At 36.1% G+C, this 24759-nt stretch overlaps 1 protein-coding gene across 2 annotated transcripts; it reads left to right on the forward strand.

Annotated features, from left to right (window-relative positions):
* The first annotated feature begins 4296 nt into the window (after positions 1–4296).
* Positions 4297–24251, forward strand: CCDC39 (coiled-coil domain containing 39). Of its 2 annotated transcripts, none has more exons than XM_035334954.1 (20): positions 4297–4396; positions 5651–5770; positions 6857–7003; positions 8060–8218; positions 9175–9267; positions 9353–9481; positions 11053–11244; positions 12035–12138; positions 12500–12632; positions 15443–15637; positions 16358–16522; positions 16948–17085; positions 17694–17902; positions 19142–19265; positions 19919–20078; positions 21004–21110; positions 22352–22492; positions 22633–22812; positions 23048–23145; positions 23887–24251. In XM_035334954.1, the coding sequence occupies exons 2-20, from the start codon at positions 5660–5662 to the stop codon at positions 24050–24052; spliced, it is 2751 nt and encodes a 916-aa protein (XP_035190845.1). In that variant the 5' UTR covers positions 4297–4396; positions 5651–5659; the 3' UTR covers positions 24053–24251. The 2 variants fall into 2 exon arrangements, with proteins under 2 accessions (XP_035190845.1, XP_035190844.1); XM_035334953.1 differs by lacking the exon at positions 4297–4396 and adding an exon at positions 4428–5081.
* Positions 24252–24759: the final 508 nt, after the last annotated feature.

The following is a 24759-nucleotide window of genomic DNA, read 5'->3' on the forward strand; positions in this document are numbered from 1 at the left end:
GCCAAATTCCTGAGAAGGCTAATCTAATCACAGCATGAAACAAAAGGGTGATTTTTAATAAGTTTTGTGCTTGAGTCTGTAGGGTTTGCTCATCTAAAGCAGAGTGCTGCTTATTCTTTTGCATTTGCCTGCTTCCACCCAGTGTAAGCAGATCTTTAGTTGCCTTTCAGCTGACTAGTGTCAATGATAGTAACAATACGTTTTTATTTTTAGAACACTCAAATCTAAAGGCAAGTTAGCACTGCACATGTATGCATGCACACACAAATGTAAGTAATATCTGAACATTTCCAAAGGGCAACAAGTCCTTTTGGAATAGTAATGAATAGAGAAATCATCTTGTGCCCTGCATGAGATAGGTGCATTTCAAGATTTTCCTGTATAGCTTCCATGAAAATTGGCCCCTAAGCAAGGGTGTGAGTCATTGATGAATACAGCTCTAAGGCTTCACGCTGTGCAGCAAGAGCTGTAAAAGGCATTAGAGGAACACAGGGGAGGAGGAGGAGAGAGAGAGGGGGTTAGGAGGTTATTAAATAAAACCTAGTAATGGTTTTACATGAACATTTTCTGAACAGTGTTTTGAAAACGTACATCCTAACCCACTGGGCACCGATCAGATTGCTGGCTGCAACGCCCTCTGTTGGCTGATGCTCAAAGGGGCTGTACAGATACAGTCATCATCAAAAAAAAAAAAAAAAAAAAAAAAAAAAGCTTTTTTTTCTCTCTCTTTTTTTTTTTTTTAAAAAAAAAAAAAAAGAAGAAGCTTTTTGCTTAAAACGATTTGTTGTCACAGTTACCCTAGCAGAGTCTCCCAGTTGAAAACTCAAGTTGTAACAGTGAAATCACCCGATGTCAGTATGGCTTATAGCAATTACTAAAATCAATATTCCAGCAAAAGGATGGTTTTCTCCGTTGCACAAATATCCACCACACAAAAGCCTGCATCCACAGCACTGTATCAGCACAAGTCACATCCTTTACCAGAACAACTGTGCAAAGAGAATCGATTGGAGACAAATTTAAACTTATTTAAATTTTCATTGGAATTTGGCTTATATTTGTCTTATTTTCTTTAGACCAATAAATTAAAACTGCTGTCAGTTTCTAACATTCAATGGTTAGCAATTTTTATATGTAACTGATAACACCTCAGTCTTGGATTATGAGCAGTTTACCCTTTTATGTGATTGTATCTCGCCTATCCAAGTTGGAAGCTCCAGGTTTCAATACCAACATTTTAGTCAATATGTAAGTCATTGCCAGGCCAGATCCTCCATCCTTCAAACTTCTGACTTGTTCTGATCTCTCTTCTCATTTTTGCTTACTCTACTGCGTTACCAGTCTTAGTATACCCATCTGAAAGAAAAGATACAATACATCCCATAGTGAAACACCTTGAGACTTAGATGAAAAGATTTATATATAAAATTTATTGTAAACATCGATTACATGACACTAACTGGGTGCATTGTTTTAGTTATAAATAATCCCAAAGCCCTTTAAATCAGTCTTTTTTTTCAGTAGACACCTTAGATCTACAGGCAGGAAAAAATGTTTTCTTGTATTTTAGGTTAAAAAAAAAAAAAAAAGAAAAAAAGAAAAGAAAAAGTATTACTTGTTAGAAAGCAAATCATAATTAAAATATTTTCACACAAATAACTGTTTAAAGAACTTGGGAACAAACAAAATAATATATATATATTTGTTTTTTGTATAACTAGTACAAGAGGAGCCATAAGTTTTAAAGGCAAGAAACGCTCATTTTACATTTACGTACATTGAATTGGCATAGTGGTCTACATAACTGAAAACTCGATTCAGAAGGAATATTAACACAGAAAAATAGTTGCCACATTACAGTTACTTTTGTTTATTCTACTAACTTTAAAAATAGCACTGATACATTTTAAAAGGAAAGAAAAAAACCAGTGTATTTTTTTGTAGAATAGAAATTATATTTTCCCTTTTAAATAAGGAGTTTGATAACTGAAAAAAAAAAAAAAAAAAAAAAAAAAACACCTGAAATACACAGACATGCAGCACCATCTGCTGGATTAGCATGTCTGTCAAAAATTTCTGCACTTACCAAATATACTACTACATGCAAAGGAAGGAAAAAGCCATACAAACAAAAGCATACCATGGAGATTTATTTAGTCAGTATCATGCAAGAGAAATTAATGAGCATGGAATTTCCATGAAAATTGTGAAATAATACTCTTTATGCATGTAACATTTTATACTTTTCAGACACTGTATATAAATACCGTACTCAAAAAAAAAAAAAAAAAAGTAAGTGGAACATTTATGATTACAACTATTCGAAAGTATGGTATGTTTTAAATAACTGCATTAATTTGATTGTGTGCATTATGGTACATGATTATAAATGACCATTTTTTCACTGCATGTTTGTGAACAGAACTGACTGTTCACCTAATAATAAACAAGTATCCAAAAATTTGCTTTCTTATTATCAGGCACTATGTGGCCTTGTGTTATTTAGCACACAAGCTCTGCTTGGGTAATACAAAATGATCGTGTGCTCATCACTGCAACAATACTTTTCATTACAGATTTTAAAACCCTGCAAGATGATTTGCATTTGTTTTTCAGATAATGAGTAAGAAAAAGTTCTTGTTCTGGGTACAGGAAGAAGGATCCCCTAACATGTATAGGGTGACATGTCATTGCAGTCTCTGCTGTACATCTAGTAGTTTCTGGCATCTTTGAAATTCAACCTTTCCATTCTCTCGGGTCACCTAGCCACACTCTAGCTCTTAGCACGCTCCTTCCAGCAGGTCAAAAAGCACAGTACTCAGCAGGCAGCCCTTTCACCTAACACCTTCCAAACAGCTGGAGCTTATGCCTTGTTATCACAGCAGTGAATCACCTCTGCACTGATCTGTTTTCTGATTATCCCCATTTCTGATACACTACTGGGAGTTGCCAGTCCTAAGAAAATTAAAAAATTTTGAAAAGCTATCCATCTTCACATATCAAGTTTCTAGAAGTCTCCTCTGCATACACTAGAATCAAGAATACTTGTATCTTAATAAGCCTGATTTTTGTGCCTATAGAAATTGCCCATCTCCTTTTTAATGGTCACGTATCCATCTTAGCTATATTTTATCCTCCTGCAGATGATCATCTTTGTCTTGTTTACACCGGTTACGTAGGTCAAATCACTCCACGTTCCTCTAGAAGGCACTAACTGCATGCAGCAAATCATTGCCAGCATCAGACTGACATTGTTGCTGAGCTGCAGATGTAGAACTGTATGGCAAGGCGCTCAAACACAGCACGTTGGCAATCACAACTTCATTCTTATCATAGGACAAACAGAAATGTGACAGGAGGCTGCTTGCTCCCTATTACTGTCTCAATCAACTACATTTTCCTGCTGTTTACCAGGACAGGGGTATGATCAGTGAAGTGACCAACAATACAAGATCAACATTAATCTGCAAAACACGACAGGTCGCCATTTTGATATATTCTCATAAGGCCTGACTTCCACTGTTTTTCTGACTTTTTCTTCTCCAAAACATTATGGCATAGCATATACAGATGTTTTAGTCAGTATTTCCTGTCAGTGTTGCTACTATGTTATAGGTCCATGTTGTGTGTTAAACCTCACTGCAAACCCCTCACTCTGCCAAACCTTCTGCAACAATTTGCCTATTCTCCTTCCTCAGGCACATTTCAATCATGCCTTGACTGAGTCCTTTAACGTCTTTTCATCTATCATCCCTTTAAAGGCCTGGCAATATTCACCCAAGCTTTTCAAGACAACTTTTCCTGACAGTACAAAACTATCCTTCCTCATGCTGTAGTCTTAGCTACTTCTTGCTGTTTATTCTGCATTCTCCTTTTTGAGAGAAGATTATGCTGATGTAGAAGTAGTTTGGCTAATTGGATGTTTCAAGCAGACTGCAGAGCAGTTACCAACAGAGGGTTTCTGCAGCAAGACTACATTTCCCTCAAAGACCGGCATGCCTTACTTCATCTAGGAATGACAGAATTCAGTAGTACAGGATGATTTCACAACCCAGACGTTTAAATGGGTTCAGGTTCAACAAGATACTAGGCCAGTTTACAAAGAATATAGCATTAGTGTTCATAATCTCTGGCTCAGGAAACCTACCTGTTAAAAGAGAATGCTAGAGATCTGTTCAGAAGCAGGACATGTACCATGCCCATGTGTGGAAGCGTTAGGCATTAACAACAACAGGTGAGCTGTGCTACATGGTTTGACCGCAGATTTTACACAGCTGTGACAAATTCATGTTCTGGCATGAAGCACTGAACTAGGGGGAATTCTGGAGTGCTGCTAGCAGTGTGTCAGCCAAAAAGGCATTTCAGTCTGAAGAGTTTGAGTTCAGCAAGGTTACAAGCAATTACAGACAAGGTTGTCTTCAGATGACTCTGGTAGGTGCTACAAACAGACCTACTTATGAGCTGATATAAGCACTTAGAAATTTTCAGATTTCTGAGAACAAGAAGTCTGAGAGAATAGAAAAAGGGAAGGGAAGGCTGTGTTTTTACCGTCTCATAACAGAGAAGGCAAGTTTGGGGGTCTGTCAGACTGACGGTGTCTGTGGTATCTGAGCTCTGAGGCGGGAAGCGCTGACTGAACGCCCGGGCTGAGGCGGCAGGTGCCTGCTGGGTGGCGCTGCGCGTCCCATGCTGATCCCTTCCCGGCTCCGGAGGGGCCCCGCAGTCACCACACGGGGCCGAAGTCCCTCCGCCGCCCCGTTACCGGCTGTGGCCCCCTGTGGGACCGTCTGAAGGGCGGGAGGCCCGCCGGGGTGAGGCCGCCAACGGCCGGGGCAAGGCGGGCCAGGGCGGGCCGGGGCGGGAGGCGGCTCCCGGCTCAGCCACCTCCCCTCAGGTCGCTCAGCGGGGCCCCGCCGTTGCTAAGGGGCCCGTCAGCGCCGCTTTCCCTTCGGCGGCCGCTGCCCGCGGCCATGGATAGCGCCGGCAGCTGCTCCGCCGCCTCGGTGCTGGCCGAGCTGCAGTGGGACGATGGCTACGCCGTGCCTATGGCCAGCGCGGAGAACAAGGCGCTGGAGGACGAAGTAAGCTGGGAGTGAAGGGAAGGAGCCGGCCAGCGGTACCCGCACCGACCCGGCTCCCCCAGCGGGCTCCTGAGGGGCTCCCTGCAAGCGGGGACGGCCCTCAGGGGCTTGGGGGGCGGCAGCCGGAGCTCCCTCACAGCGCTTTAGCTGCGGGTAGGGAGGGTGCGAAATGCACCAAGTCGGGAAAAAACAATGAAAAAATAAAAAACTGCAAGGAAAAACGGGAAGCGAGGTCTTCGGCAGGGTACCACCGCCCTCAACAATGGCGAGCGGGGTCCGGGCCCTCGGCCAGCGGGAACACTTTGGGACCTATTTGGGGTTCGGGTGAAGGATGGTTCAGTGGTGTAATCCTGTGATAGGTTTGATTATCTCGATAAAGAAAGGTACTTAACGACTCCAGTGTTTTTGTCAGTATTTTTCTTTTTGAAATCTCTCATGATTTATTTGGAGAAATCACGGCAGGCATTCCACTTTGAGTAGTAATTGCAATTACTACATATTTTTAAGTAGTTGCAGGTACAAAGCACTCAACTAAAAATGGTTAATTGACAATTCTGACTTTTAAATAGCTGCAGAAGATGCAAAAAGAAAAAATGAACCTGCAAAATCAGTTGACTGACTATGAAGAGCGTATAGAAGCAATGGCGTCTCATTTGAAAAATGTAAAACAAGAGTTCACCTTCACTCAGGTAAACTGATATATCTGGTACAGACATTTCATGAGAGATATTTAATCCAATTATCTTTCTGTGGTTGGTATCCTATCTATATGACAGGTTTGTTAGAGATTTGTCTGCCCTTTCTTCCAGACTTTCCCAAGAAAAAAAAGTTAAGCCATGTATCTCAGTGTTACTACTTGGTGGTCAGTATAAAGACCATCCTAGATCAAATAGTTGTACCTAGAGAAGAAAATCAAACAAAGAAACAAAAACAAACAAGAAGTATGCATTTTAGAATTCTTTGTGAATGGGCACTTTGGTAGATTTAAAAAAAAAAGGAAAGAAAAAGAGAAAAGGAAAAAATCAGTGTAAGGGAAGGACAGACACTAATCATTATAACAGTCAAGAGGTAATTGTAAAATTCCAATGAAGAGTTAGTTCATGGATATGAAGAATGAAATTAGATGGTTAAGGTGCAAGTCTGTACTTTCACTACAAGGTAATTGGCTAAAATAGGTGGTTTAAATTTCTAAAAAGTCCCAACTCAAAGCTGTGCACCTTTCAGGTAAGATATGCAAAGTGAAAACGTCTTAAGAAACTTTCCTGCAGCTGAACAACTTTAATGTCATTGTGCTAGATTCAAGTTTTAATTTGCACCTGAAGAAAGAGGCAGCACCTACCATTCCAGAGAACTAATAAGTGATAGATTTGTATTATACAGGGAAAAAACCTCTCAAATCACTTTTTCGGATTAGACAATATACTGCTATAGGCCAGCCTGGTGGTGTTTTTGTCTTAGCACAAAACAATATAAGCATTTATTTTGCTGTGTCTCCTGAATCTTACGTAAAGCTGCTGGTGATCAGGAGACTAAGATACTGACTTTTGAAAGGTTATGAATTTAGGGTGAAATAACTTGTATATTGGGATTTTAGTGCTATAAATGGTTGATCTGTGGATATCTGATATAATACAGTGTGTGTGTGTATGTGTGCTTGTGAATACATATATATATATTTGAGATACAAAAATCCAAACAATAATGTTTTTCTTTATTTTTTTGGTATTAAAAAGACCTATTGTTTATTGTAAAGTAATGTATTATTTATTCTCTAGTCTCTTTACAAAGCCAGAGAGAATGAAATTGAAACTGAACAACACTTTAAAGCCCTTGCTGAAAGAGAATATGGACATCTTAAAAATGAGATTAAACAAATGGAAGATGAGATAGTTGCCTTAAGAGAAAAGAAAAACAGTCAAGAAGTAAGGTTCAATTTTTTTTTTTTCCAAATAACTTCTGTATTGCAGTTAAATTTTATTACTTTTTTCCTCCCTTACATTTAGAAACGTAATAGTATAAGTCAATAATAGCTATTTATAATTTAAAATTATAAACCATAATAAGTGATCTGGATGTGTTTTGTAATGTGTAGGTGAGTAGAATGACACTGAGGATCTCCTTGCATAGACTGGTCAAGACTTTGAAAATAACAACTAGGCATTGAAAGACTTCCATTCTTAATGCCAGATAGACAGCCACACATCCATATTAATGTCTTGTTAATTCTTGCAGGTATTTTCTTTATGTTTTACAAATTAAATTGTTGATGGCAAAGTTTCTTTCTCCCACAAAATAAATTCAGGGTATGATTTCAAAATGAAAAGTTGCTTTACATTTTTTTTATTATTTTTTAAGGTAATCTAATGCTATCTAACTATAATATTTTTGTGTTTCATTGACTTTTTTTCTATGAATCATTTAAATTGTTCAGTTTTCTTAATTTTTTATTTATTTATTTTAATTTTTCTTCTCATTAAATCTGTTTGTAATCTCCAGTTTCTCAGAAAGTGTAGCAGAATGAAGGTATCCTTGCTACTCAGCTGCATCCAGATTCCATCATATTTATATTGGGAAGTCTCTTCACAGTCATATGGGACCATGTGTAAATTTGTATGCAGGATCTAAGAACTGGGCCTTAGTGTGTGAGGGAGAAACTTTACCCTGTGATGCCTCAGATCAGTTTATTATGTGGACCTAATATCCTGCATATAGCTTAGGTTGACTCTTCTGTTTGAAATTATTTGCATTTTAGGTTTGTGGTAACTTATTGTCTTGTTTTTTCTTTAGGATGTGTGTTAGCATTTCCCAAATACAGGATACATTTAACAAAAAACCAAACCTATTTATCAGTTCTGTTGGCAACCAGCTGTGTGTAAACTCATTACGTGTGGTAGCTTGAGCCAGTTGTTTCAATTACTAATCAAATAAAATGTTAGCCATCTAATATTAACCTTTAAATTTATTCAAAATTTTATTAGAATACTATAAATAAAACCACAAAGAAGTTGGAAAGCTTAAAACAACAGATGAACTGTGATGAGGAACTTCTGGAGAGATGGATAAAGGAATCAAATCGTAAATATGATGATGCTGAAGCAATCCAGAAGTATGCAGAAAAAGATGAAGGGAAAATAGGCGTAAGTAGAAATGACGGTAATTTTCAGAAACAAAACAGAACAATTTTTTAGCATCTGAAGACTTTGTTATCAAGTCAGGTAAGACTGACATAATTTTTGCACAACAGGATTTTAAACTCTGATAATTTCCACATAGCACAAGAGTGCTAAGAACTATATATAAGGCTCATTTCAAAGGTCAAAGAAAATAGGTTTGACAAAAGATGAAAGGCGTAATTGAAGACTAATTTATTTGTTCATCTGGGTAAAATTTAAGTTTGAAGTTTTCCGAGTGCACAAATAGCTAATAAAGCCTCAAAGTGATTAGAAAGCTGAATTACAGTGAATTAAGTGGGGCATTTGTTCAAAAATGCATGCCAAATATGGGCAAGTAATGTAGATTTTCCCATTAGACTAGAAACGTTAATATTACTGAGAGGAAAGTATGGCTATTTCACTAAAGCTTCCTAGAGTAATGAAAGATGGTATAAATACACACCAATCACAAGTTCAGACTTCTTAAGGGTTAGTTCTCTAATATAATATTAGTTTAGAGATAAGTATCCTTTCTTTTTAGCCTCTAAATACAGTGGGGAGAAAATTGATTTTTACTCCTTAAATACTTAACACAAAAACTTTAGCTTACACAAATAGTCTCATTGCTAACTTCTATGTCAGCAAGTCACGCAGCATGCTAGGAAGAGTTGAATTAAATAGTTGGTGCTGAGGACTCCATATACACGTTATATATATGGTGAAAGGGTTCTTCTGGCCTAGCTGCTGTCTGTACCTAAGGGCTGGCGAGAAATTATGGCCTCTTGCATGAAGAAAAATTTGAAAGGCTTAGTTCTCAGTTCTTTGTTCTCTAAAATCAATGCCTCAGTAATTCTATCCTTAGTTCTAGCAGAGCTTTAAAAATTGAAGATATTGTGTATTTGTTTTCAAGTACGTTATATTTTCATATCGTTTCATTTCAGGCACTAACCCTTCAAGTAGAAAAGTTAACCATGCAAGCAAATCAGAAACGCAGAGCTCTTGATAATGAACGTACAGAAACCATAACTGCTCAGGTTTGTGCATAAGGTTTTTGAAGATATCCTTTTATATATGAAATCTTTAAAATCAGAAATCATTGGGGTGATTTCTTTTAAACAGATAGAGCTTGACAAGACAGCTGAAGATTTTCGCCGAGTTCACCAGGAAAGGCAAGAAGTCATCAGGCAGTGGGAGAATGCAATACAACAGATGCAAAAAAGAGATCAACAGATTAATCACTGTGCTCTGGTAAGACTGCTGTTAACTGGATTTATCAGTATATCAGCCTACTTCTCTATCTGTGAAATTGATAGGAATTTTGACACAGATTTTCATATATTATTGAAATGGACTCAATTTATTTTGAAAACAGTCTCTCAGTGTAATAGTGTTCTGCTTGATCCTATATAAGGTTTAATTTTCAATCTGAAATTTGTTGGAAAATGCAAAGCATGCCAGTTTCAGTACTGTTCTTTTGTCTGATCTAAGAATCAACAAGATGGAGTGTAGTTTCTTAGTGCAAGGACAGTCAGCTGCAATGGAAATAAAGTAGCGAGCATTTAGAATTGGAAGGAATTAGTGTCTCTACTTCCGTGAACAAATGTATGACTAGCATTTTTGGGGTCAGAATTATGATAAACATTAAGATTAAAAATTGCTCCTTTGCAGAAGTATGTTCTGCAACTGGGGAGAACTCTTGTAATCAAAAAAGATCCTGTTAAATATTGTGAGTTAGTATTACTTTTTAACAGTCTTCATTGTTTAATAGGAGGCAGAAAAAGAAAGTTTTATCCTTTGTCAGAAGAGGTATCAGCTCCTCAGAAAGTTGTGGAGGGCAATAAGAACAGATGCACCAGAAAAAAGGCTTGAAGGATCACTGTATAAAGAAATTTTGTAAATGTGGACTCCAAAGTAACAATGGCTTTTCTGAAGGGGCAAAAGAGCATGATCTTACGTACAAGAAGACTCTACCTAAATCCTTAGTTCTGCTAGTATTGCATGTTCTTGCTGAAAGAATTTAACTTTTGTATTGCCTATATAGAGAAGTTTAGTACCCATGTAGTTTAGGGTAAAACATGGTTTACCCTTCATAGCTTAAACAAGCTTAAGATGTAACACTAAAAATGTAATAATAGAACACTTTAAACCAAGAGAAATACTACCAAACAGAAAACGTAATGGTCTAATTTGGCTGAAATATTTTGGATTTCGTGGTATTGCAGATTGTAAGATTCCTAAAAAGAACAAAAAACAAATGCATATATTAAAAAAAAACAAAACAAAACAACTCCCACCAACACTGACCAAAAAAAAAAAACAAACCATTTCTGGCCACCCTTCCATATATTATTAGTTCTACTGATGCTTTTGTAAACTTTTTTTTAACATTAGAACTACAGTACAATTTTCACAGTAGCTAATCTTTTACTTAACCTTACAAAATACAATTTTCCCTGAATAAATGTAATTGTGTGAGCTAAGGTAAGCATCACTACTGTTGTAATATACCTCTGCTCTTTTCCTTCATTTCAAATCTATCTGAAGATTTGTTCACATAGGGTTTTCTTTCCGCTATTCAATCCATACAAATTATTTCATGTAAGTTTATAAGGTCATATTTTATTTACTGCTATATTATGGAAGTCTCCAATCCAAAACAATTGCAGGTGTTGTGATGTATTAGTGGAATAAAGTAATTTACAAATGATTTGAAACCCCGGCTATCTTAAGCAAAGGAGCCTTAACAGCAATCTATCTTCTAGTTTCGCCCTCTATTAATCTAACACAACTAATGCAAGAAATGTTTTTTATCCTGATAGCTAATAACAGAGATAAAACAAGAGATGCGAAAGAAAAGAAGTGTGCTGAAAGAGAAGACTTCCTTTTTAATGAATGAAACTAATAATAACAAGGAATATGAAAAGAAAATTTCATTTGCTAAGCAGGAAGCTACTAGCCTCCGGAAAGAATACCAAGCTCAGGATACTTACAGAGTTCAGCTGGAGGATGAGGTAAGGATGAGTTCAGAAAACCAGACTGAAACTATAACTTTTAACTTTTTACTAGATGGAAGAAATACAGGAATAGCATTTGCTTTTCTGTTCTCATATTAGACTTCAATGATTCAATAAAATTTCTGGGCTTCTTCATTTACTCTTGATTATTAGGATCCTAACCCTGGACTTAATCCTTTCATTGACAGTGCTGAAGAGAAGCAAACATACAGCCACTGGGCTGAGCTTGTATTCTCTGTTCTCTGTATAGGTATAAAATGAATTAATTTTCTCTTAAATGGTGTAACACTATTATAGGCTTCAGAAGAAGGTGTATCTTGCCTTTAGCATATATAGACTACAGTATTGTAGAAAGATGAGAGAAATCTCTTCTGAATAATTGGTATCCTGTGCTCTCACAAATGAGTGTTAATAGACAAATATTTTCACATAACTTTCTAATCACGAGGCATTAGGATAGGGCCGTCCTGTGAAAAAGCCATGCTTTTTTCACACTTTGTTACTTATATTTAATCTGCATTTGTAGCGATGGAATGAGCTGTGTTGCTTCGTTACTTAAATGTCTGTAGAAGTATTTCTAAGAAGTAGTTCAAGTCTCATGAATCTGTTGAGAAGGGATACACTTGTATTATCTGAGTAAGTTTTCTCTTAACAAGAAAATGGTAACACTGGGCTACTCAGCAAGCTTGGCAATTAAAAAAAAAAAATACAGCTTCAGTTGCATTAATGTTGGGTAGCTTTTCCTTAATGGGTGCTTCATGAACTGATATCCTAATTAATTTATTAGCTGGACATTTTGAAATCCAATGTGGACAGAACTGCTTCTGATTTGGAGTCTTTAAGAATACAAGTAACCAATCTGAAGAAGGAAATTCAGAAAAAAAGCTCCAGGTAAGAAACAGACCTTTAAAATACAGTTTGTAAGAATTACGGATAAAATCAGATCCTTGATCTAGCAAAGAACCTTAAATAATGTTGATTATTAAAGCCTGCAACTTTCTGTTTACTTCATGTCTATTTCATGTCTATTTTACTACTATTTGTTGCAGTTTCTGATGCTGGGAAACTTAGAAAATATTTCTGGTAATTTTTGTTTCTGGATGGAGATGAAAATGTCAGCGAGGGCCTTAGTTTTTATAGATTTGAGTTCAGCCTGCTTTCTTAGGCAGCTGCTCAGTATATGTTAGTAGGTTTTAGCAGTGTTGTGTGTGCAATGTACATGTAACTTGTTAAATCATCTAATTTTGTTTAGATTAAGCTTTCTTAAAGAAAGAAATGCAGGTCTTTCCAATAAGCTGAAGCTGGTGACTGAGAAGACACTCAGTTCAGAAGACAATGTTTTGAGGATGGAAGAAATGCTAAAGGAAGAAGAGAAAACTGTCAAGGTAGAATGTTTTTGATAGCTTCTGCAAATGAGGCTTCATTTGAATTTGCAAGCTCTATCTAGAACAAATACTTGTATGTTAAAATGCATTGTAAATATTAATGTGACATGCAGCTACTTCAAGTGATGAAGTAACCAGCAAGTAGATGGGTCAGTATCTGTGCCAGGAAAACTCTGAAAGAAAGTAAGTGGTCCTAATGCAGCAGATGGTGTCCCCACATATCATACAGGATACTGGAATTGTCATTTTACAGATCAGATATAAAACCAGTAGTTTGACTGCATTCTGAGCAGTGCATTTACCTCTATCAGCTAAATGTTACCTATAGCTTGGCTGGGTTCAAATGAAAGCTATTTACAGGAACATAGCAAATGTCATTATATGCTAATGTTTTGCTTCTGGTTTGTAAGACTATTGAAAAATTTAAAAAACTTATTGTGCTTAGTTCTTTCGGGGTTCATTCAGTTTTATAGGCAGCAAGTGTCCTTGAAATTCTAGGCCATTGTTTTCCCATCAATAAGGTTAAGTGTTGTCAGATTATTTTCAGTAACATTACCACTGAAAACTTCTTGGTTTTAGTAAAACACAACCGAAACTTACTGAAGTGCAAAGAGTTAGGATTTTAAAAAAATATCTTGCAATGTTTTATGTCATATTTGGTTGGCCTAGCCTCCTCTAGCTATTTTAATTCTACTGCAATATACTTTGATACATCTGATTTCTGATGTTGTTGGCTCTTAAATAATTACTGGCTCACATTAGAATTCATTTTAATGATAAATAAAAATTTTGGGAATTAGCATATACAAGCTGTAAAATTTGTCTATTTCTTTTTCAGCATGTTTAATAGCACTTTATTTAAAAATAACTTTTCATATTGTATACTAAGTACAAAAATAAAAATATCCCAATTCATTATCATCTGATGAACTGCAGTGGCTTTTGAATAAATGCAATGTTGTAATGCAGTCACCTGAACTTTCCTGTATTTCAGAAAAAGTTTCTAGTGTTTTGCATTTTTCTCCTAATTCTTTTGTTTTACTATTTAGCTTCTGACTGAACTTGATACAAATCCCTTTTGGATTTTGCTGGACAACTGAGTATTGCATGTGCTAACGCACTCTCTGCTGTAAGATGACCAGGTTACGTGAGAGTGACAGAGCAGGTGTTGGCTCCATCTGTGCAAGCCACTGTATATACTTCTTTTTCTTTTCTGTTTTGTTTTCTGCATCATGTATGTGAAATAATTCATTTAGTAGATGGAGCTTTATTTTTCAAACTTTCTAACTACACGGGCATTAGCTGTACATTTTAAATATACATGCACAAACTGTAGAGGGGATGTCTTTGCTTTATAGAGTTTCCCAAATTACAGACTTTACTAAGGTTTTGGTTTCCCAGAGAATTTTAAAACAAGTTGGAATGCAATAATGCTCCATTAAAAGGAAAACCTTACTTGCTTCTCCTTAAGACTCTTACCAGGGTGGCTAAACCATTAGCAGGGTTTTTCCACTTGCATCTGTGGCGGATAACCTAAGATGACACTGAGCTTGGCAGCTCCACTGCTTCAGGGTAGTATTTTAACCTGGATTCGCTATTCTTGAACAATATCTGTAATGTATTAGTCAGAAGGATGCTTTCCATCAACATTAGACACACCATGACTATTTGCGGCATCTATTAATTTACTGTGAAGAGATACTTACAGGAACAATGTGGATGAAATCTCACCATTTTATGCTTTAGTTCTCTGATATTTCTCCCTCTTCTGTCTGTGGCAATGCGCTGTTGTGGAGTGAAGCTTATTGAATATCCTATCACTATTGACAACTGCACTCAATGAGAAAAACAATTTCTAATAAATAAATAAAATTAGATGTGCATGGGCATGATCCTGAGCCCACTAAAATCAGTGCAAAATTCTGTAGGCATTAACAGATTTAGTATTAAACTTACACCTGCTTTTCATTTGAGTTCTGGATTTGGAATTGCACTTGACAGCAAATTTGAATACAAAAAATTCTGATGGGAGAATTTGATTATAAATCCTTAAAGGAGTTAACTAACTCTACACTGTTACTAAAACCAGCAAAATGTTTCACAAGCAAAATTCACAATGTATACTTAGAAAATCAAGAGCAAGTATATTTTAGAATCAGTTTGAAGAATGAATTCTGAAGTGTTTTCCTGTATTGATTAGAATGTGCATATTCGGTCTGTACCAGACCCTACTAAAACAGGCCCTACTAAAACCTTATTTCCTGTACCCATTAAGATGCTAAACATAACTTATCTCTGAGAATAAGGAACTGATTTTAAAATGTGTAACTACTTTTTCAAACAAAATTATTCCAAATGGAATAACTAAAAGCGATATAAACACATACATACACACACAAGCCGAGTTACAAGTTTCAATAAACATTTGAAAAGATTTGTATTATATTTCTCCAAATGCTGACATATACTAGAAGCAATAAGCATCCTTTTTTTTTGAAAGGATGACAGGAATTCAATTTTCTGAAAGGCTGAAAACAATACCATTCCCATAATGGAAAGAAAAGATCATGTAATAGCAGAGTAGAATCCAAGTTAAAACAAACAAAAAAAACCTTCTCTTGAAGTCAAAGACTTTTCTTGACAGCCATTTTAAAGACCTATGACATTCCATGTTCCTATTAACAGATAGAATTTGAAATTTATATCTGTTCCTATTAACAGATAGTATTGAAATTTTTTATCTTCCTATATGTGATTAATAAATCATCACAACTTACTTCTTATGCACTTAACAATTAATTTGTCATCAGGAAAAGGAAATGGAACTGAACAAGTTAAAAGAACAATTTTTCAAGAAAACTCAGGAGTTAAAGGTGCAGAAGGACAAGGAGAAGTGCGCTCTGGCAGAAATTGAGGGATGTCGAACATCACTTAAAAATCTTAATAGTCGTCTGCACAGACTTGATGCAGATGCACTAAAACAACAGGAATTAATGTATAACCAGGTAAAATATTAACATCTTTTAATATTATGATTTTCCCTTGGGTATAATCAGAGTAAATTGCTCAAGTTCCATAATCTTTGCCAGTATCTTAATACTGCCCAGCATCTTGGAAATTAATCTGAGGTCTGCATTTTTGTTTCTAGTTGTATTAATAAAATTGAAATAACTAATACTTGCTATGTTTCACATATATTACGTGCATGCGTGTTTCATTATTTTTTGGATCTGTTGCTTTATCCACAAATTTCTCAAATCGATTCTTTACTTTTCTTTACTTTGATTCCTGTGAACCACAGACACCTCGGGGTAAATTTTTAAAGCAATACAAGAGGTACAAGCCAAAATCCTTTTATTTACTAATTTGATTTTGTGCAAATTTCTTATGTACCACTTTGTTGTTTTTTTTTTTATATATATATTGACATCCACTGGTAACAGCAAGATGGCAACTCTACTGTAAGCCTCCCTTAGAGCAGACTGTGCTGAGTGTGCTTTGTTATTCTAGAAGATTACTTCTGAACCATCTTTGCACATCAGTCATCTAAGAATATTTTGCTAATGTTTTGCATTTATGAGGCCTATAAGCCATAAATTATTATAAAACAAAAGCTTATTTGGGTAGCTGTCCTAAAGCAACATTTAGATCCAGCATTCTAGCTTTATAGGAAGGCTGTAATTGCTTATCTCAGACTATTAATTCTCCTAAAATTATTTTAACAGGATTTTTATATTCAGCAAGTACAGAGACGGCTGTCACGGTTAGAAGGGGAGGTTAATGCAGAAGAAAAACAAGTTCTGGAAGCAAAAATTGCTGAACTTAAGAAAACCTTAGAAGAAAAGAAAAACACATGTGATGTTTTACTTGCACAGCGTAAGAAACTTCAGGTAACTTCCTTAGAACTTCAGGTTGACTGTGTAATAACTAGAAATGATGTTCCCAGGCTGGAGTATTATCAAAGTCAGGTGGTTTTATCAAGATGAACTAAGAATATCAAAGTCCTGGTCAGACATGCCAAGTGATTTTTTTTATATAGACCAAAATACATGAGTGTATTAGTATTGCTTTATTGGCTGAAAGATCTATATTGCACAAATAACAATGTCTGGACTCCAAATAAAACAAGCAATGACATTAACATTGCAACAGCACTCTATGCCAGGACTGCAGTGCTCTTGGCACTGCTTGCACAACAGAATATGGACGAAAGATGATGATTCCTGGTCCTAGCACTTTATATATTCAAAAATTAACTGGTAGGTTTTGGTGTAACCTGCATTTAATGAAATAAATATAACTTACTTGGAAACAGAGTGATGTCCAGTTTATCAAGAGAGCAATGGAAAAGACTGGAGAAGAAGCAAATGGTCTGATGATCAAGATAAATGAACTAAATCTTTTCAATGAGAAATCAGATCAAGAGTTAAAAAAAGCTAAAGCCGTTAAGCAGGTACAGTATTACTTTGCAATTTTTCTAACATGGGGTGTTTTTTTGTTGTATGGGGGAGGGAAGGTTACAGAGTTTGGAATCCTTAACCAATTTTTTTTTATGATTAAAAGTGTTTGAATGCTAATGAACATATTACTGCTTTAAATGAGCTTCGGTGTATATATAAGTTTGCTCATATAGCAATATGACCTGTAGGCCTACAGAATCTAGAACATATTCTAAGATGATTGTAATAACTCAGTCAGATATTAACTACTTCAGTAGGTTCCTGGTAAGGTCTGCTTAGTTTCTTTGAAACCATCTGTTATATTCTTACCATTCATAATGCTAAACTGAAAGTTGTAGATGGAAAAGTCTAACAACCCACAACTCAGTCTGAATTTGAATAAAACCATTCAGGAAGCTATCTACCCATATGCACTAACCGTGCAAACTGTTAGCAAATCGGAAATGAAGAACCTCTTACATACAGAGCAAAATGACTCTTACAGTTGTGTATATAAAGGATAACATGATAGAAGCTTTACATATTAAAAAAAAATCTTATTAACTCTTATACCTTAATAAAAAATGTTTTCTTATTTTGAGACCTTTTTGGCATTTGTTAGGAGATGATGATTGAAGATAACCTCCTAAAACTAGAATTGAAACGCCTTCAAGATACTCTGTGTAGTAAGACAGAGCAAGTTCTAACACTGGAAAAACAAAAATTGGAGATAAACAAAGCCATAGCAGAAAGAACTGAGGAAATTAAGGTTCATAAGGCAATGCTGGATTCCCAGATCAGACTTGTGGATCAGGAACGGCAACGCATAAGGTAATTATTCTTTATTTTAAAAATCTCTGTTGCAGCAACTCAAAATCACGAATACAACTTAAAACATACTGTAAGATATTTCCCTAAAAATCCTAAAAAATCATCCTCCAGTTCTTTCATCTTCAACATAATTTAAAAACAAACAAACAGAAAACACAGGTTGTTAAGTTTTTTATTAAATTAGCAGTTGCTATTTTTTTTTTTTTTTTAAATCAAGTACCTTTACAAGGGAACTTGTTTAAAAAGAGAAGCATTTTACCCAGTTTTACCATTCAGAGGAATTGAGGGTGAAGTACATCTTTTTTCTAATTCACATAGTAAGACAGTTGAGGCTACCAAGCAATCTTTTCTCTGAAAACCAGCTTGCAGCTTTAACCACTAGGCAATTTCTCTCAGTCTTTACTGTCCATTATTACTGGTAAACAAGAGATTACTGTTTATTCTGTTAGTGAAGATTAATTAAAAACCTGCTGAAGCATGTATGTCTTACTTCTTGCCCATGTATTACGATATGGGAGACACCCTCTTACAAAGCAACCACATAAAGATCACTTTTCCCTTCTGTAATAATCATAGTGAAGTATTTGGGACAGGCTTTAGCTCTGAAATACCAATACCTCTATCTAGCCCCAAATCAATGCTCAACAACCAAACTGGTGAAGTCTGGCAGGCTTTTTATTCACTCCTCTGCTAACCACACCCCACACAATAGGAAATTAGAGTGATTTAGTGTGACTAAAGCTAACTGCTCACTGAGAGTGCACTTATTTTGTGTGTTTTTTCCTTTGATAATTACACAGCTAATTGATACTTCCATGTAATTTGATTTGGGGTTACTGCCTGCTGTTGCTTATGCCCATCTAGTAGTGGCAATATTAAGATAACATCAGCAGGGGGTAGCTTGTACAGCTGTACGATTTAAATGCCAAACCTTTAAATATATTCAGGGAGTTCTGTGGGGCAGTCTTTCGTGATATGCTGATCTGGAATATGAAAATAAATTTGTCTCGTTTTAGAACTGTAATAGAACTGTAGGTAAGCAGAAAACCTGTGTCTAGGAGAACACAGAAAGCATCAAAAGCTAGGAGCAGCACAACTGCTGCCTTGCCTGCATCCTAGTAGACAGACAGACTGCTGGAGTAACACCAGTAATTTAGACTGCTATAGCAAGAACTGCCCAAAAAACACCACTAGACAAACATTTTCTCAACCCATTTATTTTTCCGCAAAATACATCAGTGCTGAATTTCAAGATCGCCTAAATAAAATCGATAAATTGAGATGCAGATATGAAGTTCTTACTGTTGTCATGATGCCACCTGAAGGAGAAGAGGAGAAAACTCAGACCTACTATGTAATTAAGGTATTTTATTAATATTATGTTATAATTCATTATAATTCAAGTATTTAAGTTACAGATTTCCCTGGGCTCCATTCAAATAACTACGACAACCTTCTTGCCTACTGCTTAACTTTGTCTGTTTTAGATTTTCTGACACTGATTATTTAAGTAATACAGCAGTTTCAGATGAATCTGTGGTCAGTCCTAATGTCAGTGTCAGCAGACTTAATTTCAAACTTAATTTGAATAATCTCCATAACATTACCAGGCACTGAATCGAGACTGATAAGCCTGTAATTAACAGGGTCTTCTTTCTTAACCTTCTTGAAAATAAAGACATTTCCAAGCTTCCAGTTGACTGAGACGTCTCCAGATTCCAAAGATTTTTGAAAAATAATTGAGAAGACGTCTCGTAGTGACATCAACCAGCTCTTTCAGTACCCTGGGATGAATCACATTGGGCCCCATTATGTGCATCCAAATTTCAGCGTTGTAAACAACTACACTTGCCAATACCTTGTAACACAAATCTTGGTCCAATCCTGATGACATCAATAATCTCAACATCTACCACAGATGTTAAACCCTAAATGTTGAATAGATTTTTTTATGTATAATTGTCCTAATGTTTTTAGTATGTATTCAGTCACCTCAAGTATCAGTTTTATTTTCAGGCTGCACAGGAAAAGGAGGCCCTTCGACGTGAAGGTGATGATTTAGATGCAAAGATCTGCAAAGCTGAAAATGAAATTGTAGCTCTGGAAAACACACTGCGCATACTTAATAACTGCAACAGCAATTACCGAAACTCTTTCAAAGAAGTCACCGAGACAAGTATGTAAAATGTAAATTGCTATTTGCTGTACGAGTTATGGATGATGGTATAGCTCTGGCATACAGTGGGGAAATTCAGTGGCACAAAATAATGAATCACAGCCAAAGACTAAACAAATTACTGGGAAAAGTCATTACTGGGAGAAAGGAACACCCAGTGAAATATACAGGACTATTATATAATACTGCACAGTACAAAAAGCACTGCTTTTTCTGCAGTACTGCATCTCACACTGCTACTAATTCAAATTCTGGAAGGAGAACAAGCTGTGCTACTGGTCAGCTTCTTTTGGTGTAGGCTGAGCTGGGTCACAAAACTGTACCCAGGGCAAGCAGGCTGCTTCCAATGGTAGCTGGTACAGCCAGTAACAGCGTAACAGCCAGCATTAAGTGCACTCCAGTGATGCTGACAAAGTAGCCACAGTTATACCTGATTTTTGCATGGAAGAGGAGGGAAAAAAGTAGCAACCTGTCATCTGTGGAGGCGATGAGGAAGAACAAGAGAAACTGCACGTTTGGGTAGTGTCAGCAGTTTAAAATTAAATACCTAGCTACAAATGTTTGGATAATGGAACTCTCTCAAAATTCTGCAAAATATCTTCATCTTTGCTTGTTCTCCTTCAGTGGAACTTTATTTAGCTTACAAAAAACATCACCATGAGCAATTATGTAAATGTAAGGCTAGAAAACAGTGCCAAAGGCAACTTCTGTGCTTTTTTCTGGCTTCCGGAAACACTGGCTTTAAAGTCATTATTTTTCATGAAGCCAGTTACTTCTTCCACAATGATTTGGAACATACTGTAACAGTAATATAGTAACACTCCGTGATGCAGTTACTTTAAAGTGCAACTTATTTTAAAATGAAAATTGAGTTGTATACAGTACTTGCTCAGTGTCAACTCTGCCTCTTTGTTTGGGATCACAGGCGAGGAGTATGAAGAAAAACTGAAACTAGAAGAGGAGAAAAGGGCTGCTGATGAAAAATACAGATATAAACGAAGACAGATCAAGGAACTTCAGGAAAACCTCCAGGTAAAATACAAGCAAAAGTCCCAGTTAGACAAGGCTGCAGGATGTTGCCACACAAACCATCTAATTGAAACCATAGAGCATTCTGGAACAATATTTTGCCCATTTTCTTTTACATCATATACTTTGTATTAATGGATACTTTTTTTATTTTTTATTTTTAAGAAGGCTCTACATCTCCTTTCAATAATCATTTAAGTGTTTATCTGAATTTCCTCAAGTCACAATTAAACTCCAGGCTTTTTAGTCAGGTACACCTTGAAGTTTTTGAAATCCCAGGTTCACAATGGCAGATGTTCCATGCTGGCCTCCACTATTTTTGTGTACTGTACTGTATCATCCTGTCCACTACTGCACGACTTAAAATCCACATATACGGTCTTCCCTAGCATTTTTTTTATATTTAGTACTCAGGATGTTTCAGTTTGTGTACGCAGTATTACAGCTTACCAAAAAAGAGAAAAGAGAAAGCAAGCAGGTTGAGCACTAAATGCAGGGAAAGGATAACCTGCCTTCAGTCTCCGCATCAGGGACTTATTCTTGGCTCCCCTTGTAATCAAAAAGCACACTTGGCGCTTACAATATAACACTTAACTTTAACATATATCCCACATGATTATTCTAGGCCCTGAATTGCCAGATATATGTCAGCAAACACTTTTTGATCATTCTACCACAGGACATAGACCTTACTTAAGAAATAACATCCCTGAGATTGATGAAGAGGGACACCCATCCTCAGCAGGGAATAAGCCCTAAGGTATAATGAGGTGTCTAAAACATCCCCTTTCCTACCTTTTTATTTATTTAAAAAACAGAGCCACCCTTGCAGAGCTGATTTTATTCACACTAGTCAAAAGTATTCAATCTTCTCAGGAGAAACGAATGAATAACGTTATTTTCTTAGTATAGGTCGCACTGGAAAGTTAGGCACTGCAGTGTTCAGTACTATGCCATATAAATCCTTTGTAGACAACTCACAGCTACATCCGAAAACACGTACCTGTAATTTCATTATTAGTACCTTTAAAGTCAGTGTTGATATACTGAAATAGCTTAGTGCTCTTTATCCAGGTATGACAGTCTGACAAGCATACTTGTGTTATCGTTAGTACTAATTGTTTGAGCTACATTTATGAACAAATCGTCAAGAGGATCTGTTACTGCTCCTAAGTAACCATAAAAATTGAACGATATCCGAGCTATTTTATAAATTCAAAACAATTATTCAAATGAATTTGCAGAGCTTGGAAAAAAATTTGGATATACTACTGAAGCAGGAGGCCTTATTGCAAGAGCAAAAGAAGGAAAAACAAGCCGTTATATTGCAGCTGAACAAAGACATAGAAGAACAAAAGCCAAAACTAGAAAGGGTTATCAAACAGGTCAGTATGTTGATTAATGATGACTTCTAACTTTATAGTGATAAACAGCAATATGGTTAAAACCACTCAATTTAAACTCAGCAGGTTTCTTTAAGAGTGCTGCATTTTCATAGTAGCATGTTTTAAACTTATGTTAAAAGTGTTCCAGGCTATCCAGAGAAATTCAATCGTTAAAGAAAACTAAAACAGAAACACAGGAAGAAAGAGACATTGATCTTCGTGCCTTGAAAAGCTTCAACAAAACCATCAACAAATTGTTAGCTGATGTTCTAGAAGCAAATCCTGATTTAACTACATCCTTTCAGAAGTACTTTCACCAGGTGAGCTTTCTGGTTAACTGCCACCTAAATTTTGACTGGTATTTGAAATCTACTGATAAAGTGCCTTTCAAAGGCAAATCCTTAACTCAATGATAAAGTATACTTACGGGAAAACAGCAAAAAAGTGCTCATCTGCTTTCAATGTAACTTCAGATACAAAGGATTAGAAAATATCCTGATATGCCCAGTCCATCATACAACCATTTTTAACTTTTCATCCCCTCACATTTTCCAGTTCAATTTAGAGCTGCCTACAACCGCTTCTGTTGGTGGTAGTCAAAGTTCCCGATCACCATCCACACAAAGCTTACAAAGCTCACTAGCTTCTAGCAGGTAAGTGCTAGCAGTGTTTTGCTGTTGGTTTTGTTTGTTAGTTTTGGGGGGGTGGAGGATGGACACAACACCAGTAGCCATTTGGTTTTGTTTTAATTTAAAGCTTAGACCAACAAAATTATTCCCTACATGATAACATTCCTGACTCTTCCAGGTTTTCTCAATCTTGTCTCTGCTTACTGAACACTCTATTAAAATGTTTCTACCTATTCTCTCCCTCCTTTAAGTCTACTAGTTGTTTTTTTTGTTTGTTTTTAGCACACAATTAAGTTTACTTCAGTATCCATCACAGTTTAAAATAAAACAGTAACTGCCAAAGAAGTACATTGTCCTCTCAAAGTTTGACTTCCAGCCAAACTTTGCACTTAATTTTGTGAATGCCCTTCCCTATTTAATTAGAGAAGATATATATATACACGTGTATATATATACATAGTGTGTATATATATATATATATATATATATATATATACATACACACACTACGTTATTGATACCTTTTTCCTCTGTTCATCATACATTTGACTAACAGTACTGCTTGAAACATACTGAATCAGCTGTGATCTAACATTCCCCCAGGTTACTTAAACCATAGCAATGACCACAAAGATTTTTGTAGTGGATTTGCCTAGGACAAACACCGGTGCTGGCTGGCTTTATTTTCAGCCACCATTTAGAAGCTCCACCCCCTTTTAAAAAATAATGTTTCTGTATACTGATGAGTAAATTTTTGTCTTTCAGATCCTCCAGAAGCACAAGTTCAGGCTCTAGTCAGACTTCATTGCTCAAAGTCATAGATCTGAGCTTATCTGTCGACACTCCTGCAGAAGCAGCTGCTGCCAGTTCACAGCCATCCAGCAGAACTAGCAACTCTGACAGTTATAACCACAAAAGAAGTCCTAAATAATCTTCTGAAGGTGACAGTGAAGGCTTTACACTATTTAAGGCTTCGAAATTGGTTAAGTTGCAGCTTAATTTATACAGGTCTACTGGCAATCGTAGCACTTCTATCTGAAACATATGTTTTAACTTCCATCTAAAGTATGCAATATGTTATTTAAGAGAAATTTTAAGCATATATTTTACATAATAAATTAATCTGTAAATTACTTTATTCTTTTGCTGTTGAATAACAAAAGATCTGCAAAACCCTTCAGAAACCCTTCATTCACACTCTTAATGAAAATGGCTTTGACACAGTTAGCCATTTCAGTAAAATTACTGCTGCCTCAAAGCTTAAACAGGTAAGGTACTCCCAAGTAGTCAGCTGACTACAGTATGCTTATTCTGTACTTGCAAAAGCTAGAGTAGGGGCGGTAATGATGTAAAAAAAGCAACAAGATTAACCCTCATAACAAAGATCTTAGTTTTTCATTTAAGTATTTTCCCTCCTTAACAGCAATACGGAGCACTTGCAAAAACCTGAGTAGTAGTATTTGCACTTCGTTTCCATGTCAACCTTGACTTTTAAACAAATGGTCATTTCAGATCATATCTTAAGCAAAAGATGATGACAATATAAAATTATAGTCAGTAAAACTGTACTACTTTGCAAAATTACACAGTACCTTTTTGGCGACTGACGTATTAGGAATTATTCTGAAAACTTGAAGA

Source organism: Oxyura jamaicensis, chromosome 9 (assembly GCF_011077185.1).
Source record: "Oxyura jamaicensis isolate SHBP4307 breed ruddy duck chromosome 9, BPBGC_Ojam_1.0, whole genome shotgun sequence".
Classification (NCBI taxonomy): Eukaryota; Metazoa; Chordata; class Aves; order Anseriformes; family Anatidae; genus Oxyura; species Oxyura jamaicensis.

Excerpts from the sequence above, each read along its gene's own strand:
- CCDC39 (XM_035334953.1), top strand. The coding sequence starts at position 4,971 with ATGGATAGCGCCGGCAGCTGCTCCGCCGCCTCGGTGCTGGCCGAGCTG. Across the intron at positions 12,139-12,499 it reads ATTCAGAAAAAAAGCTCCAG|ATTAAGCTTTCTTAAAGAAA; the intron begins GTAAGAAACAGA and ends AATTTTGTTTAG. Across the intron at positions 19,266-19,918 it reads AGACCTACTATGTAATTAAG|GCTGCACAGGAAAAGGAGGC; the intron begins GTATTTTATTAA and ends TTTTATTTTCAG.